Genomic DNA, 17,905 nt, shown 5'->3' with positions numbered 1-17,905 from the left:
TATTTTCTTTTTTATACTGCAAGAAATAAAGAAACGAACGAAATATAGTTCACCGTTTTTTTGAACGTTCGATAGTTGATATCGATTCTAATCGTGAAAAAAGGCAAAGAGAAAGGGAATTCGAAGAGGGAGAAAACATAAAAGAAAGTTGATGGTGTATTGGTGAGTTACAATGAAATAAAAATGAGACAGTGACTCGCGTAAGAAATTTACGAGAGAGCTGTCAGTCTCTTTCCTCGTACTTCACATTCTGCGTTGGAGGCACAAGATGCATATTGTATTTCTCGTGAGTAAAGATTTCTTATTGAATGTCGAAAATTTTTTTCAAATGACTCATTCGTTAATTAAGCGTCAACGATTCAAATAGATTTGAATTTATGAAAGAGTTATTCGTATAATCTAATTAAAATGTAACGAATCAAACAATTGCCTTTTAAAATATCTGAATATTATTGATGAATATTGTCGTGATCTTTTATTTCTTTATACATACATTTTATTGCAATCAATATTACTTTCTTAAGTAAAAATAATGTAATTACTGAGTTTTCTTATATTTCTATAATTTTCTCCATACCATATCAAGATTATCAAAATAAAAATTATATCTACAATACAGTAATGTAAATTATTTTGAAATTATTCTGAAACTATCGTAAGAACTTCTGTGACATTGTTCTTCGATCATTTTCATTTCTCTATAACCATTGAATTTTGTACTTTTTTTCGAAACTTTCGAATCCCGATCAATGCAATTCGAATTGGTCTAAAATTTTTATTATGACAATTTGAAAATATATTCTCATAATTATTTTGGGCATTTTAATGTATACGAACTTAATTTCGTGCAATAAGAGTATGTAAATGGTTCGTGGATCACGAATACAGTCAATTACGAAAATGTAATGAACCGTAAGAACGCGTGAAAGCGGGACAAATCGGAAATAAATTCAACGTCCGGAATATTAACTTGTTTCTCAGATTTTGAATATTGAATCGATCGGTAACAAAATTTCTATTAAATTTGTGAAATTTACTGTTTCAAATTTGTACCGATCTATCGTTTTCTTGAAATTTCTTTCTCAATTCTGTCGCATAGTTTTTAACAAACGCAGCTCTCGTGTTCGCAACCAACGTCCCGTGGCCTAAAAATCATCGAGTTCACTTTCCACATAAAAAGGATTTGAAGTCTAAAACAGGGAGGGACACTGAACAGGCACGGCATGGAGTGAACGAAAATAGATTGACAATTGATGAACGTTTGAAGGAAAGAAAAGAAGAAGACGTAAACCCTTTGAATTTATCAAAAGGAACAGATAGAATACAGTTTCAAATAGAAGGTCACGAAGGACCGCAAACATACATCTTTGGATTCGATACCGGGCATGGGTAAGTTGTTTGGCTCCTATCAGACTCGTTAGATTAAATTTAGATTTCATCTAAGATGAAATTAAATAAAAATGCATTCTAAAGAAATAAATTAGTGTAATTTTACTTATCAAAATTTAACATAAAGTGATTTATGTATTACAAACGCTTAGCATAGATATTGTGTACATATGCATATATGTTATTATAAAATATTTATTTACCCTTATAAGCGCTTAGCTAACAATAGATAATACATCTTTCTTAGGAAAGGTAGGCAGTACAGATTGGAAGAAAGATTTCAAGATGGCACGGTAAAAGGACAATATGGATACTATGATGCAAAAGGGAAATTAAGAACAGTTCGATATGTTGCTAAACCTTACGAAGGCTATATGGAACAACATCATGAAAGTAATATAGATAAATTAGAAAATTAAGCAGAAAGGTTTCTTTTTCTTAAAAGATATTATGATGAAATAGAAAAATGATAATTAATATATTATAGTACAAATAGAAATTAAAATTTACCCAATGAGATCAGTATATTATACAACTTTATAATTTTGAGAAATTAAAAGATAATTATTACAAAATTCCATGTGTCTAACAGACTTTAAATATGATATACCACATATTTAAAAAAATACAATTATTAGGATTAAATTATTTATTTAACAACAACAGCTATACAAGAAAAATAAAAACATAAATTAAAGATACGCTCGAATGTAAATTCGACTATAATAGTTGCAAGACTGTTCAGAAGACACACACAAACGTATGTCTGTACATGTGCGTATATGTATATACTTATATACATAACATACATCTACTTCCAAAAGTATTTGAATAAAATCGTTAAAGTAAAATCCATACCATATCAACATTGTTTGTAATTATCTCACTTTTTTGTTTAATATTAAGTTTAATATTAGTTAAAGATTAATAATAAGAGTTTAATATTAAGAAATTATACTTTTCAAATAAAATGTATGATTTTGTAATACATGGTTTTAAAATGCAATTGAGGTAGCTTTTTATAACTATTAAAATCTAATTTCAAAAATCTCAATTCCGTTTATAATTTTATTTATTTATTTACAGAATTTTGCAATCTTATTCCTTTGGAACTCAATTCATAATTATAATTTTGAAATTTCTTTCCTCTTATTTAGGATTGTACATTTTTTCCAGATTCTAACCAAATTTTAATACAATACTAAAGTATTTATTAAATTTTCTGAAAGTAAGTTATGACATAAAATAATTGACCGAATATTATTATAATCATTCTGATAGAAATTAAGAATTTCTCAAAATCCTCAAATTATGGAAATAAAAAATTCTATAAAAATTCAAACAATATGATATAATACTCAAATACTTTCGCAAGTCATTATAAACATGTCACATAAAGTGATTTTGTACAAAGTCAATCGCGTGGAATACATTCTGCGAAAAAGATAGTTCGATAATACTCATTTGGCAATAGCCTCTAAAGATGTATCGACTTTTTCACAACGTATTCCATTTATTATTTTCTCTTCTTTATTTTGCTATTTCGCTTTTTTATCGTCAGCTCCGTAAGACGAGCTCTTGCTTATTTCAGACATTCCTATTGTTTTGTGCATGAGTAGATAGACTGAAATTTAAGAAACATATTGTTTTCAAAAAAAATTATATAAGTATATACTATATATATAATTTTATTCATATTATCAAAATACTTACACAAGAGAAGAATACCCACACCAATAGAAAAATATATGGTCGATCCAGATAAGAAAAGATTGACTAAATAATAAAGCATTGGTACTAAAACTACCACTGCCCAAAACACTGTATTAATAAAGCTATAATATCTTCTTTCCAGTCGAAAGTTATCTGTTCTAGGTACACCACTGGTGGCAAAGAAATCACCTGTCTTCATGAAACTCTCTGCTAGACGATCCTGAAAGAATTAGGAAGAAAACAATATTTCAAATAATTTTAGAATTATCAAAAATTGTATAGGACTAGTTTTGTAATATTGGTTACCTTCTTTTGATAAAGTTTATATAACCACTCAGTTGCAGCTTCATCATCTTCTGGTACTTCCTCCAAAGGAATTCTATGTATGTACATATAGCCTACGACTCGTTTCCCCAACAACAAATTCGTTATTGTTGGCTTCACTGGGTTGTCCGGCTTAAAATGTATTTGTACATCATAAATTGCGGGAAATTTACCTCGCATGTGCGGTACGCTTGCCGTGAAACCCTTTGTTCGCGGAGTTAAATGGTATTTTAATATTGGAAGACCCTTTTCTCGAGCAAACTTTTGACTAGCTTCTAATTTTCGTGTTGTGAAACGTGTTCCTTCAGCATTCAAAAGTAACTGGGGAAATTATTTTAAATACAATACTAATTTACTAAGAAAAAGATTAAATATTGAAAAACAGTGAACATTACGAATAAGAAGGTAATAATTAAAACTCAAATATTTAAAATTAAATGTAAAAAGAATATGAATATTAATTACCCATATGCTGTCCGGATAATTTCCAAGTTCTGTAATTTGAGAACCAATTATTTGTTTATCTTTTTGCCAACTTCTTTCCAAGAATATACTTTCAGCAAATTTCCATGCCCAACCTAATGTTGGAATATATTGTATTGATTTTTTTGCGTATGCTTTGCAATTCTGAAATATACAAATATTTCATAATAATATACCTAAAACTTATGTTTGAAATTATTTGTCTTATGTATAGCTTTATTTTTAATATATACATGCAACTTACTCCAAGTACTCCAACTCGTTCACAAACAACCCATCCAATAAGCCAGTCTATTTCATAACTATGATTCATTAATAAATACCCATGTTCATGCCCATAGTATTTCTCAAAGTCTTTTTTATCTATGTACAATTCTATATCTGTTCCAGACCACCATTCTGCTATAAATACCAACTCTGAAAATATACTTTAAATTTAATTATAATTTTTTCAGATTAAATTGAAAAAAAATAATATCTTAACACTAAAAATGACATTGCCAAATCAACTACAGGAACTCAAATAAAAGTAATAGAATTAAATGTATAAACATAATTTCAATTACAAATGAAATATAAAAATATTATATAAAGAATAAAATATTGACTTACGACTATAAAAAGAATAGCAGAGATAATAGTTAATCTTCCGATAAAAATATCTGGAAAAAGGCCTAAGGCCAAAGTACAAAAGACACTGGAAGAAATTGATTATCAAACCCGATGTGAAAAATGTTATAGCAAACATCAGATGGATTACTGTAGATTGCTTCAATATTGACATCAACCCCATCTTTTTAACTTTGTATGTGCGTTCAATAAAGAAAAAACATATGTATATATTACTTGTAGATCTTGAGTATTTTGTGCCTGAAACAAATAATTTACTTTTTGAAATATAGGCCGATAAATTTGAAAACATTAAAATCATTTATGACTGAATACAATGAATGAGCATTAGCTTGCATTACATTTAAATTGCAAATTATTGAACTGACTTTAGTGACATGTTAATAATAAACAGTCATTTCCAATTTGGAACTAAATTTCCACACATTGGAAATAAATTATATTCATTTATCTTCAAATTATTTTTTATACGAATTTTATTACTTAAAAACTTGATAATTTACATGTTAAATGGTTACTTACTGTGACTTAATGCAAATATTACATAAAAATATTATAAGTATATCAGAACTATCCTTATGTACTGATAAAACTAGATAATTAATATGTTATATCACTGTTACAAAATATGTTAGATTAATAAGAATTACATCATTAGGAGGTATAAACCATTAATTACATAATCATGAAATAAATTTAATCGTTCATAAAATCAATTCGTTCGGTTAAAGTAAATTATTATTTTTATTCTCATTATTTGTAAATAATTTTAAAATCGAACTGTTCGACCTAACCTATCTCAGTGAAGAAATAAATCTTTAATCAAAATTGTTCATTTTTGAATAAAAAATGTTATAAAATTATTTTTTTCATTATCTTTTATGATAAATGTATACAATTTAAAAAATTATAAAACATTTTGTTCAAGTAAATCGAACGAAACTTAATTACAAAAATTTCTCAACGCATGAAAATACTACTAAACAAATATAAAAGAATTAAAAAGTTTGACTTAAATTGCATGCAAAAAATAGAAATAAATTATAGTTTTATAAAGCATTTTTTAATTTTACATTTACAGTAATTTACAAATTTTCTACGAAAATTAAACTTACCTGACTCAAATCATCTCTAGAATGTCGCTTAGTACAACTGCGTACAACTAACCCTTTCACTCGAAATGTGCCGAAAAATGATGGCATAGACAAAAAATGTTATGAAGAATATACTTCAAATTTATGCAGGCATTAATAGAGAGAAGTTAGTGGAAAATGATTGGTCAAATAAGGACAGATCTTTGTCATTGGCAGATGGTCATAATTTTATAACAATCAAAGTCAAAAAGGATTTCATAAAAGTGTAGTTTAGAATGATTTTTTGGTTCAGGTTTTAAATAAATAAAAAATTAAATACATCTAAACAAAACCACGTGACTGCTCAGAGTCATTGGCAAAAGGATATTTTCTAAATGCAATAAAATTTCATTGGATCTAAAATACACCTCAGGTAGAAAATTATGTCGACATAACAAACCAATGAAATTTTGATCATGCAATAAGTTCTGTTTATATTCAATTTTATCATCTCATGAAATCTTTCCTTTTCTCGGCCAACGTCTTGGTTGGTATTGGGCTGGTGACTTTTCTTTAAAATGGGAACGAAGTAAATTTTCCTAGGAATACGATACAAAATATCTTTTAGAAGGAGAATCTCGAATCTAAGTAAACCTTATCAATTTGTTATTTGAAACGATCTATGCACGTGCAATTTATAAAAGTCATATATTCTTTCCATTTATAAGTGTTGTCAATAAGTTTCAATAAAAAAGATGGTATATTTGTCTTCGAAAAAATATGAAATTCACAATACATTTATCATACTGTATAATGTTTTATAATTTGGTACTTTAAAATAGTAAATTGTTAATTCAAAAATTCGCGACTGTACATGAAAAAGTAGGCTTATGATTGGATGATATATTATCTATTAAAAAAATCTGTTACCATAAACAACTACATATATCTGCACGTTGTAATTATCTAAATGTGTATACACACACATGTGTATATAAAAATATATATATATATATATATGTGCGTGTGCGTGTGGTGTGTGTGTGTGTATATATATTTACATTTAATCTACGTAATTTCAATTATATGATTCGATTAATTTGAACAAAAAAATTTGATACGTTTCATCATATTCTCCATGTTTAACGATGGATCGTGTTTCAATATATCGATATATCGAATGAGAAACGTTTATCGATGCATTCCTTCACTAGCATACCTTCTAAATGTTAATAAAACGGAAAATATTAAAAAAGCTTGAGCTTGAAGTTTGAATAAACATTTAAACGTGATAAATTTGCTCGATAATTAAATGTGCCCTGAAATAAATGTGATGTCGACTGTATGTGATGGCGGGTAAAGAGTTAATAAGCCATCAGCAGCAGTTTGTTGAAGAAATTAATTACGATGAAATTGAAACCGAGCAGGTATCTTAACAATGTAGTCCTTCATTTAATTCTTTCAAAAAATCAAGTTTCAACGTTTTCTTATTATGTAACATAATATTTACAAAATATTGATTTGTTCTAGTTATTTGTAATTTTCACAATTTATTTATTGATATTTTTTTAAACATAACCTAAACAACTTCAGAAGACTTAAAAAAAGAATTGTAGCTATTAACAAAATGTACTTGGACATTTTATATTGAAGTTTTGAAGTTAAGATTTAGAAATAAATTTTCATTCAAAAAAATTATAGAATAAAAATTATGAAATACATTTTGTTTTAATCAATTGCTACTTTATTTATTACTTCTTACAATTTAACATAGATTATGACAAATTAGTTTAATTTAAAATAAATAAAATTATCAATTTGAAGTTAGAATATTTAAAAAACATTAGTGAAATAATGTTCAGATTTAAATTATTTTCAATGTCTCCTCTAATTATTTTCTTCTTGTCGTGTAATAGTTTTTATGATAATTTTATTTTAATAATGGACTTTATTTGATTAGTAATTATTTAGAAAAATGTTATTCATATGAATTTCTTTGATTGTAACGATTTTAAGACTTTAAGAAAAATATATTTTTATTGTTTTATATGGTTTTATGTTATATAGAAAAAATGTATTTTCTATGCAGGTAGTAGGAAAAGGTTCTTTTGGAGTAGTATGGAAAGGAAAATGGAGGGGACAATATGTTGCTGTGAAGTATATAAATTCGGAAGGTGAAAAAAAAGCCTTTACAGTAGAAGTGAGGCAATTATCAAGAGTTATGCACCCCAATATTGTTAAACTCTATGGCGCATGCACTAAAAATCCAGTTTGTTTGGTTATGGAATATGCAGAAGGAGGTTCCTTATACAATGGTATCTCACTTTTATTTTTTATTTTATAAAATTTTGTTTTAGTTATTCATGTACAATGTTTGTATATATTTACCAATATTATTGTTTATCAAATAAGTTTTCTTCTATCTTTTGTTTTATTTGTTATTGTAAAATTAGTAAGCAATAGTAATAATGATTATATTTAATACAAAAGACAATGAAGTAGGAATTTTTGTTAATTTTTATTTAGTACATGAACATTTTACTTTATTTTTTTATTTATTTGTTTATTAGTATTAACTAACGTCAACTATTATTTATTATTTTATGTGTATTTTACAGTCTTGCATTGTAATCCTCAGCCACGGTATACTGCAGGTCATGCAATGAGCTGGGCTCTACAATGTGCACGTGGTGTTGCATATCTTCATAATATGAAACCAAAACCATTGATACATAGGTATAACAAATTAATATCTATTTGTACATTTTTATTTATTGAAAACTTACTTTGAAATTAACAGAAATGTAATATGTTATTTGAAGATTTTATTATTCTTGTTATTAATATTTTAATTCCTGAATTGTTATTGTAATTTTTATAATAAATATTACTTTCATTTGTTTTTTCAGAGACTTAAAACCACCAAATCTGTTATTAGTGATGGGTGGACAAACTCTTAAAATTTGTGACTTTGGCACAGCTTGTGATTTAAATACATACATGACTAATAATAAAGGTTCTGCTGCTTGGATGGCTCCAGAAGTATTTGAAGGTTCTAAATACACAGAAAAGTGTGATGTATTCAGTTGGGGTGTTATTCTATGGGAAATATTATCCAGGAAGAAACCATTTGATGAAATTGGTGGCTCAGCATATAGAATAATGTGGGCAGTGCATGTGGGCCAGAGGCCTCCTTTAATTGAAGGCTGTCCAAAACCAATTGAAGATCTCATGACCAGGTACCTATCAGTATTGTCAGCAATATATTTGCAGTTCCAAAAAATGATATTTCAAGTGAATAATGAAAAATATTTTTGTAATTATAGTTATCCAAAAAATATTATTAAAAATATATTTGCTTTTTTAAAAAATAAGAGTTTCATGAAATTTTTTTGCAATTGCAATGTTTTTTAAATTCAGTATTTTTTAGATTTCTTAGTGATTGGTTATAATAGAAGTAATATAATATTTTGAAGTTGAGATTAAAGAATATGATTAAATTGATATGGTTGAAGAAATTGCACTTTATATACATATATTAATATATATTATATTTCAGAATGAATGTGTGAATGAATTCTGAGGTTCTTGGAATTAATCGAAGTTTGACTTTGAGTTCAATGATTGTTTAAATTCCACTTGTTTACAATATGCTGGTATAGTTCATCTGTCAATGGTGTCAAATTAATAATGAATTTGAGACTTGATTCATGTGTACAAGTATAACATTACTTTTATATATTTCTGATTTTCATCAATCACTGATAGGCATATACATGCATTTAGACAGATAGAGAAATAGATGCAAATAGGTAAATAGATATAAAAAGAAAATAATTAGACAAACAATTATCTAGAGAAATAGGTAGATATGTCAAAGGCAATAGTTTTTTGTACATATTAATTATCACTCAAAAGTATCAGAGTATTAGCACACTATAAAATAAAAGTACAATATCATTTATAGTTATTTAAACCATTGAAAGGTAACATTGTTGTTTGTAGTACAAATATTAAAAAGACAAAATTAATAAGTATTATACTAATCTTTTTTGAAAAAAATGTACCAGAAATACATCTTGCTTGATGGTAGAATATGTTATAAAATAAATCTATTGAAGCGTAAACAGAAAATATTTTTATAAATACAATATGAGTAATGATTACAGTAAACATAATGGTTATATTTTTTTCATCACGAAATTTCTCTTCAAATGCAAGCACATTTAATTATAACAGTTGTTTGTGTCATATAAAATTTCTTCAGCAATCTTGTATCCTCTTCACAATGTTCGTATTTCCTTTATCGCTGGTTACGATAAAATCAGTGTACTATACATTTAAAATTTTTATGTACACTGTGCCCACATCGTTATGAATAAAATATTTTAGTAGATTCTAAAGGGATGAATATTTTTCTTCACTAATGTAAATGTTCCACAATTCAATTCATTCTTCATGGTAAAATGGATACTGTTTCATTATTTCAACCGATTTTAAATTCGGAAAATCTTTGTGGTAGTCTTTAATACGTTTTCTATTTGTCCACAAGATGTAATTGTGGAAACTTCATTCGCTCTGAGATTGTTTTTCACCTTTATTTAGAGCTTTTCTAAATTTCTTCTTATGAATTTTAGGTTTTATCCTAGGTGAGGGTGAAGATTGGGGCACATAGTTCATCATAAAATTTTCATTAAAGAAATTGGGGTCTTTTAGCAACTCTGGATTCTCCTTCGAGACAGCGATCCACTCTTTCATCCCCTTCGAAGTTTAGGCACTGGGAGCAAAGTTTAGTGGTAAGTGAAATTGTCTTCAATGATACTTGTCCATTATGGATTCCATTGAGTCTAATGACTCAACTACTTTCCCTTTTGTTTATTTCGTGATGATTGAATGTTAGAAGGAGTGATTTTTTCTCAATTTGATGTCTATGATACTGCAAGTGGATTTCGTTGTGAGAAATTTTATAAATGCTCCCAGTTATTTTTATCATAAACTTTTCTAATAATGAAATGTGGAAGGGAAAATTTTGAATTCAGGAAGAAGATAGGATTAATAAATACAATCATTGAATTCATAGTAGCTGCAGACATTGTTTAGAAATTCGATAAGTTCATAGTTAGTCTTCGATAGCTTTCAGGAAGATATGTATTTAAAGAATTCTAGAAAAGGAAATTAAAGTTATGACAGATAGTTTTTCTTATTTTTGTAGTTGTGTGCATTTAGTTCTGAACTCTGTATTGTTGGTAGAAGGAAACAACTGTTAAATAGTTTTAACAGAAAAGAATGTATTAAAGGAAGGTTTCTATTACTTCAGGTACCTATTTTTTCTAGTACATCATTTATAAAAATCCAATTTTGGAATTTTAAGAAACTTTTTGGAATTAAACTTGTTGGAATTTATTTTTTAGTAAACTTTTGAAGTTGTTTAAAAAAAATTTGAAAAGAATTAGATACAGAGTAAAATATGTGTACTGCTTTTTTAAATATAATATAAATATGAATGAAAATTAAAATAGACAATATTTTACTTAAAAAAAATTAGTGCAGTTTTCTTTGTCTATTTTCTTCTAAATTAAAGGTATAAAAAAATATTTTAAAAGTTCTTTATTATAATGTGTCTTGTAATTTATAGATTTAATAATAAACATTCTCTTATAAATTCTAGATACCACACCAAGATTATTAAATATACTTTGTTGCAGCCTATGTATACACTACTTCTAAGATCAGTGTATTTCTCTATAAAAACATTGTGTTCTTTTCAATGGTTTGCATCATTTCTCAGTATAACTCTTTTTTACATATGAATCATAGTACTGTTTTACTAATTTGTAGGTTTACTTACAGTGTTCTGTTTGTTGAGTCAATTTGTGAAGTTTATTACTAGTGCTTTTTAAGTCATTTAATACTTTAAAATTGATCGATTGTACTTGAAAAATAGATTTGCTTTTTAAAATGTGTATCATTAATCTGTGTTAATTCTTGCTATGTGTATAATGCTCGTTTTGATTTTATTTACATATAAATTGTAAGTTCTTGTTCTCAAAATAAGAGGACATATGTAGGGAATATTTAAAAAAAAATTCATGGTTATAAAAACTGTATAAATACTGAAAGATTTAAAAAAACTCTGAATACTTGCTTTATCACTGTGTACAGGTCTCCATGTTATTTAACATTATAAAATGTATATTAACAGTTGTTTAGTTCTGAATTTCACTTCACATTATGACTTTCTGAATACATTTTACATTTTATATCGCTTTCATGTTTATTTCCTAAACCATCATGGGAATAGTGTTGACACATTTTGTTTTTAATATTTCAGGTGCTGATTTTAAACCAAATATCATTTACTGCAGGTTCATCTGTACTTAATTTATTTGAATAGATTATCAACTATACTAGCACAATATATACAACTATTAAATGTATAATATTTTATACAATCTTACACAGTGTTAAATTCGACATAGTCTAAATAACAAAATATATTTATAGTTTCAAGGTTAATACTTTCATAAATTGTTTTTATCCAATGAAATATAAATGATTTATTTTTTCAGGTGTTGGCATATATCTCCTGAAGAAAGGCCATCAATGGATGAAGTTGTAGAAATAATGACAACCCTGTCACAATTTTTTGATGGTCATTTGGAACCTGTTGAATATTCCTTAAGTATGTGTAGTACTTATAGATATATAAGAAATAAAACTTATGATGTGCACATTCGTAGTAGAAAGAATTTATTGATGAATTAGGCAAAAATATTGTAAAAAAAATAATTTTAAATAGAATGTACATAGATTGACATTCATAAAGTATTTTTATTATCATATAGGTATTGAGTCAGAGCAAGTTAATGAAAACCATGTTTCTAAAGATGATACTTTAGATGTGACTAGCACTTTGGACTCTCAAATAAATGGATATGCTGCTAATGGTACTATTACAGTTAACGTACCTGCTTCCAAAGAAAAATCAGAAATTCCTAATGGAAAAGATAGTTCATCGACTCAATTGTGTGACTTCAAGGATGTTTCATGTAAAAATAATTCATTAGACAATACAAATCATAACAAATTCCAGAACAAAAATTTTGCACCACTTCATATTGATTGCGAACCGGTTAGTATCGTTAATTTAAATTTTATAATATTTATTTAAATAATAATTTGTATAACTATTGTATATAATGGTTACTAATAATAATCATAATGTAATGAGATCATAAAAAAATATTTTATTTTTGTATTTTTAATGTCTTTAAGATAGTTCTTGTCTTATTACTTGAACCACTGGAAAGATTGTATAATATTTTTATGTTAGTGTTCTTGTGTTATGTTTTTTTTTAACATGCATTTTCATAATTATTTTTGTAATATAATTTTATGTCTGTAATTACAGAATGCTTGGGAATTACCGAGTTCTGACCCACCATTAGACTCACCTGTATTGAAAGCAAAAAATACTGCACAAAGTAAGTTCCATAGTTTTATAAAGCATTTAATTTATAAATAATTTAATATTACATATTTTAAGATGTTCTACTTTTCTCAGTGAAATATTTATTTTATGATTGTACTATTTTTATATTAGTATTCAGATAAAAAAAATTATCTTTGTTTTTTTTGTTTTATTTGATCAAAAAACATTTGTTTCTACTTATCGTCTAGAAATCATATAATGTAAATAATTAAATTGCTATTCCTTGATGAGCTCGTCGTTCTATAACTGCAAACGAAGGGGAACTCGCTTGGGGGCGAGGGCTTCGAATTTGTGACTCACCGCGATAGTACTCTAATCCCAAAATAACGTTCTCCGTATGTTCCACAAAACCTTGCTTTTAGTTCGGAATGTGTGTGCTCAGACCTATTGTCGCCATCCATAAACTTTTTTAAGTAATTAATATTAATGAATATAATTTCAATTACATTATTATGTTTTTGTAAAGTATATAATTTACATAAGTTTAACATCAATCAAGTTTACAACAAAAACTTTTAAATTATATATTTTTCGTTTATATTTTAATGGTTGAATGTAAAATGTTTCAAATATATAATAGGTATTTTTTAATTTATATAATTGACAATAGTTAAAATAAATATTATTCAATAAATAAGTAAATGGAGTTGTAAATAATTGGTACAAGATTGAAATTAATTTATAGATGCAAGTGTGTATATTTCGAATGTAGCAATTTGGGTTTGAATTAACAATTTCAATTTTAAACAGTTTATTGTAAAAGTTGGTCGCATTAAATGTAAAGTATTTATATTCTTATTTGTATATATTTATATATTCGTGTAATTTTACATTACCATCCTTTGTTATTTATGAATGAGATGTATAAAAGTGGAATTGTAGAGAACTTAAATGTTGCACCTGGCATGCTGTGATTTCGCCGTGACGAATTCCTTTGGAGTTCGTCGATCGGCGAAATCTACCCTGGCAAAGGGCCCGCGAAAACAGTCACATTGTGCAGCTATACTAAATTTAACTGACGACTAATCGGTGGAATCTGTTCTTGATTGACACCTATCGACGGTAATAAAGGTCGCATTCTAAAAAGCTACAATAAAAACAAAATAGTAAATAAACACGAAGTCTCAAAGAGATTATATAAAATCAGACTAATAAGAGGAGGTTCACGGATATAATACTGAATTCTTAATGGTGTTTTTTTTAATGACAGGAGTAAGATACCGAATCTAACGATATATGGAGTGAGAGGTCTAGAGGTACGGCGTTTAATAATTCACGAGATATTTAATGGTAAAGATCAGCGGTCTTTATTTCCTGAAGTACAATTAAAATTAGCACTGCATTAAGAACACAACGTAGCGTTTGTCTACCAGAGCTGTTTGAATCTATTTTTGGCATTTTCTCAATATATATTTTTGTTCGTTGTTCTCAAAAATGATTCTTCAGTTGTTCACCGTGATATCACCATAAAAATCAAAGTTTCGGCTTAATCAGCCCTGAAGATGAATCAAGAGCTGAAGAATCGTATTTTCTTCTTGGCTCGTGCTTGCACGTCCTGTCTGGTGGGGGATACCTCGAAGCAGGTGTGGCTGACTCACCAGGCCCAATATAGATGCACGTTTGTTTAGTACTCTTCCGACCCACCATCAAGAACGACGGTCTTTCCTCTTCTTTCTTCTTTTTCTACTATCCTCTTTATCGGAAAGCTCATTCTTACGAATTTTTACCTCCTTTTTTTTGCCGTTCGATCAGTTAATACTTTCGGAATTCAAGTGGTTTGTGGACATTGATCGACGTGACACATTTCATGTGAGAACCTTGATTTTATTATGAACGAAGCCTCGATAGGCTCCAGCATTTGGAAATGTGCGAGGAATACCCAAACATCGTAACCACGGACACCCTAAAGCGGTGCTGGGTCCTATTGCGTTAGTACTTTTGTTTGTTTTCTTCATTGTCAGGAAAGATAAGGTGTTTAAAATCGGGGAATTTGGAGTAGGTAAATAGGGATTCAAAGTTTCACTGTTTGTCAGTGAAGTTCAATTGTTCATCCAAGGCATAATTACTTGTAACTTTACCGCAGAATTAAAGTTTGAAGTTATTTAATCTTATTGAAATAAGATTGAAAGAAGCAAAATAAGTTTTAACACCCAAATCAATTAAACTAATGGTATAAATAATGTAGTTTGATGTAAATTAATGTGGAATTGATAAAGTCTAATTCATGTTGCACACAATAATAGAGTATTTTTATCTAAAATGTGACATGAGTTTCTTTAATATAGATTGAAGAATTAACATACAATTGTTGTCCCACAAATGAATATAAAAGTTCTGAAATTAATTTGAAGTTAAAATAAATTTATCATAAATTTGTACTATATATAGAAAAAAATCAAAAAGTTTGTTGCATTCATTAAAAAGTGAAGAACTGACTAGTGAGAAAAACTATTTTTTTTTATATTATTCATGAATTTTTTAAAAAACAAAATCAGAAGAAACAGATTATTCCTTTCACTTCTTTTTAAATGAATGATAATATGTTAATATGTCTCAAATATTGAATAAATTACTTTGTAGTAAAATCATTTGACTAGATGACCATTCAAGTATTTTGAGAACTGTACAGAAATTACTGTAAATTTATCATTAAAAATGAGTTTAATCGAATTAGTTTTCTTTGACCATTTTCAAGAAGCCTTATGTTTTTTGGGTGTCAAAAATCATTATTCATCCTATGCTTAAATCACCTGGGGGAACATATTATAGAAAATAGTTTAAAAGGTATTTGTAGCAAAAATATTTTAGGATGGTTAAAATAAATAATTCATTCTTAATTACTTAAATATTAACCGATGTTCATTATTGGTTAACAGGTAATAGTACAACCAATGAAGACCTGGACAATGTGTATCGTCTGTTGGATGCAGATCTGAGGCCACTGACACCGGATCAAACTTGTGAAAGATCAAAAGAAATTTTTGAAGAGCACAAGCAACTAGCACAGGAATATTTGAAGGTACAAACGGAAATAGCCCTCCTGGGACAACACAAGAACGAAATGCTTAAAAATTTGACTATAGACAGTTTAAGACAACAGGAGGAACTTAGAAAACTTGAAGATGAGAAAGTAAGTTAAACTATACTAAAATCTTGTACTGATAAAGTCAAAGAAATGTGAATTTTGTTAGATGGCTATGTAACAAATTGTAAAACATATTTCCATTTTTTTATTTATGATTGAATATAATGAATTAAAATCTGTCTTCTGATTATAGGAATCCTTAATAAAGCTGTATCGAAATCTAAAACGTCAATTGGAAATAATGAAGAACCAGAGAATAAATAGTGCTCTTTTGACTAATGCTCAAATGATGGGTCCTGCAGTTTCAGGAAACAATGGATGGTTTGTGGTACCTTGTCAAGATCCTTCTAGACACTCCTGAATATCAGAAATATCCAGATAAAAGAAACAAATTTGTATTTATTACTACATTTAAAAAAGAGGGTTTTTTCGTCTTTTGATATCAACAAAAAATAAGCAATTTTCTCTGAAAGTACTAGGAATTCTTTGTAAAAAAGGATACAAAGAATCAATTCTGGAGGAAGTAATTACAACTTAATTAAATTATTGTTTTTTTTTTTTGTTTTTGATTGAAACTTCTATTAAGTTTCTTACGGATTTTAAAAACAATTACGGAGAATTAAAACTTTTTTAATCAAAAAAAATTGTAGAGGATAATTGTTATTATATCATCTGTTTTTGTCATAATTATTCCGATTAAAGTAAAATTGTTTTAGGCCAATGATATATGAAATAAATTAATGGTATAAACGTTGCATTAACATACTATGACTATGGTGCAGAACATTTTTTGAAGTAATTTTAAATATATTTTTTGTTTGTATCGTGTTTTAAAACATTGCTCTCAAAAAAGGTCATTTTATTAGAATCGCAATGTTGTATGTTATACTGCTTAAAACATAGAAAAAATATTCATATTATTTACTGTAGATTGTTGTGTAAATTAAACATATAATAACATGGCTCTTGCTTGCTCGGCTCTGATTTTACAAAATTTAAATTAAATACGTAAAGAATTATTTTTAGCAAATGTTGACAAATTAAATTAGCTTTGCAATCACATGATTGGCAATTGGTAATTTTTGATTAGTATTTACCGATTAACAAACTGCCTTCAACTTAGCGATTATTACATTCATTTATATATGGGTTAATAATGATAACTAATTAAGAATATATTGTATCATTATTTTCTAATCCAATAATGATTTACTGACAATTCATTCTCGTCATATAGTTAATTTGTACAGTTAATTAAGTATTTAATAATTGATATAAATACAAAGTATTAATAATAATGTTTAATTAAATATCGATATCTTAATTATTAATAATGGAATTCTTATTATCTACAATAAATGATGTATTGGATATATGTCACTATAATTAGGAATTAATTTTTTAATTAATTCTTACATGTTAAATAAAATAGACTTGTTTGTGTTTAGAGAAGAACTATCAAAAAAATATGATTTTTGCTTGAAGAATTTATGTATCTATTAACTATTCAGTTAACACTTGTTGATATTCAGCTAATTAAAACATGTGCTGACATATGTGATAATACGCAAAAACTGTCATTTTTGTTTTCTAATTGTTTGTAATAAATGACACTTTTTTTTACTTTTTAATTATTTTAATACAAATTCCTATTACTTCGTTCATTATTTATATCTATAATTTTGATGTTTCTTATAAAATGGTAAGTAAGATAAT

General features: G+C 27.1%; 3 protein-coding genes across 4 annotated transcripts; 2 read left to right on the top strand and 1 right to left on the bottom strand.

The window, feature by feature from the left end:
- Positions 1–268: 268 nt before the first annotated feature.
- On the top strand, positions 269–1,808 carry LOC143146125 (uncharacterized). The gene is made up of 3 exons (XM_076310135.1): positions 269–286; positions 1,100–1,389; positions 1,637–1,808. The coding sequence occupies exons 1-3, from the start codon at positions 269–271 to the stop codon at positions 1,806–1,808; spliced, it is 480 nt and encodes a 159-aa protein (XP_076166250.1).
- A 710-nt stretch (positions 1,809–2,518) lies between these two features.
- On the bottom strand, positions 2,519–5,759 carry LOC143145407 (1-acyl-sn-glycerol-3-phosphate acyltransferase gamma). 2 transcript variants are annotated; one of them, XM_076308755.1, is made up of 7 exons: positions 5,655–5,759; positions 4,522–4,779; positions 4,154–4,326; positions 3,892–4,053; positions 3,409–3,747; positions 3,103–3,322; positions 2,520–3,013 (listed from the first exon to the last, which is right to left on the bottom strand). In XM_076308755.1, the coding sequence occupies exons 2-7, from the start codon at positions 4,700–4,702 to the stop codon at positions 2,928–2,930; spliced, it is 1,161 nt and encodes a 386-aa protein (XP_076164870.1). In that variant the 5' UTR covers positions 4,703–4,779; positions 5,655–5,759; the 3' UTR covers positions 2,520–2,927. The 2 variants fall into 2 exon arrangements, with proteins under 2 accessions (XP_076164871.1, XP_076164870.1); XM_076308756.1 differs by lacking the exon at positions 5,655–5,759 and having other exon boundaries at positions 2,519–3,013; positions 4,522–4,777.
- A 950-nt stretch (positions 5,760–6,709) lies between these two features.
- LOC143145265 (mitogen-activated protein kinase kinase kinase 7) lies at positions 6,710–17,180 on the top strand. Its single transcript, XM_076308472.1, has 9 exons — positions 6,710–7,039; positions 7,702–7,927; positions 8,231–8,348; positions 8,522–8,851; positions 12,182–12,294; positions 12,458–12,744; positions 13,024–13,096; positions 15,981–16,234; positions 16,383–17,180. The coding sequence occupies exons 1-9, from the start codon at positions 6,962–6,964 to the stop codon at positions 16,548–16,550; spliced, it is 1,647 nt and encodes a 548-aa protein (XP_076164587.1). The 5' UTR covers positions 6,710–6,961; the 3' UTR covers positions 16,551–17,180.
- Positions 17,181–17,905: the final 725 nt, after the last annotated feature.

The sequence above is a fragment of the Ptiloglossa arizonensis genome, chromosome 4 (genome assembly GCF_051014685.1).
Source record: "Ptiloglossa arizonensis isolate GNS036 chromosome 4, iyPtiAriz1_principal, whole genome shotgun sequence".
Taxonomy (NCBI): domain Eukaryota; kingdom Metazoa; phylum Arthropoda; class Insecta; order Hymenoptera; family Colletidae; genus Ptiloglossa; species Ptiloglossa arizonensis.
This window is presented reverse-complemented; position numbering and strand designations above follow the sequence as displayed.

Excerpts from the sequence above, each read along its gene's own strand:
- LOC143146125 (XM_076310135.1), top strand. Across the intron at positions 1,390-1,636 it reads GGATTCGATACCGGGCATGG|GAAAGGTAGGCAGTACAGAT; the intron begins GTAAGTTGTTTG and ends CATCTTTCTTAG.
- LOC143145265 (XM_076308472.1), top strand. The coding sequence starts at position 6,962 with ATGGCGGGTAAAGAGTTAATAAGCCATCAGCAGCAGTTTGTTGAAGAA. Across the intron at positions 12,295-12,457 it reads ACCTGTTGAATATTCCTTAA|GTATTGAGTCAGAGCAAGTT; the intron begins GTATGTGTAGTA and ends ATTATCATATAG. Across the intron at positions 12,745-13,023 it reads TTCATATTGATTGCGAACCG|AATGCTTGGGAATTACCGAG; the intron begins GTTAGTATCGTT and ends CTGTAATTACAG.
- LOC143145407 (XM_076308755.1), bottom strand. The coding sequence starts at position 4,702 with ATGGGGTTGATGTCAATATTGAAGCAATCTACAGTAATCCATCTGATG. Across the intron at positions 4,327-4,521 it reads CTGCTATTCTTTTTATAGTC|AGTTGGTATTTATAGCAGAA; the intron begins GTAAGTCAATAT and ends GTATATTTTCAG. Across the intron at positions 3,014-3,102 it reads TGTGGGTATTCTTCTCTTGT|TCTATCTACTCATGCACAAA; the intron begins GTAAGTATTTTG and ends CTTAAATTTCAG.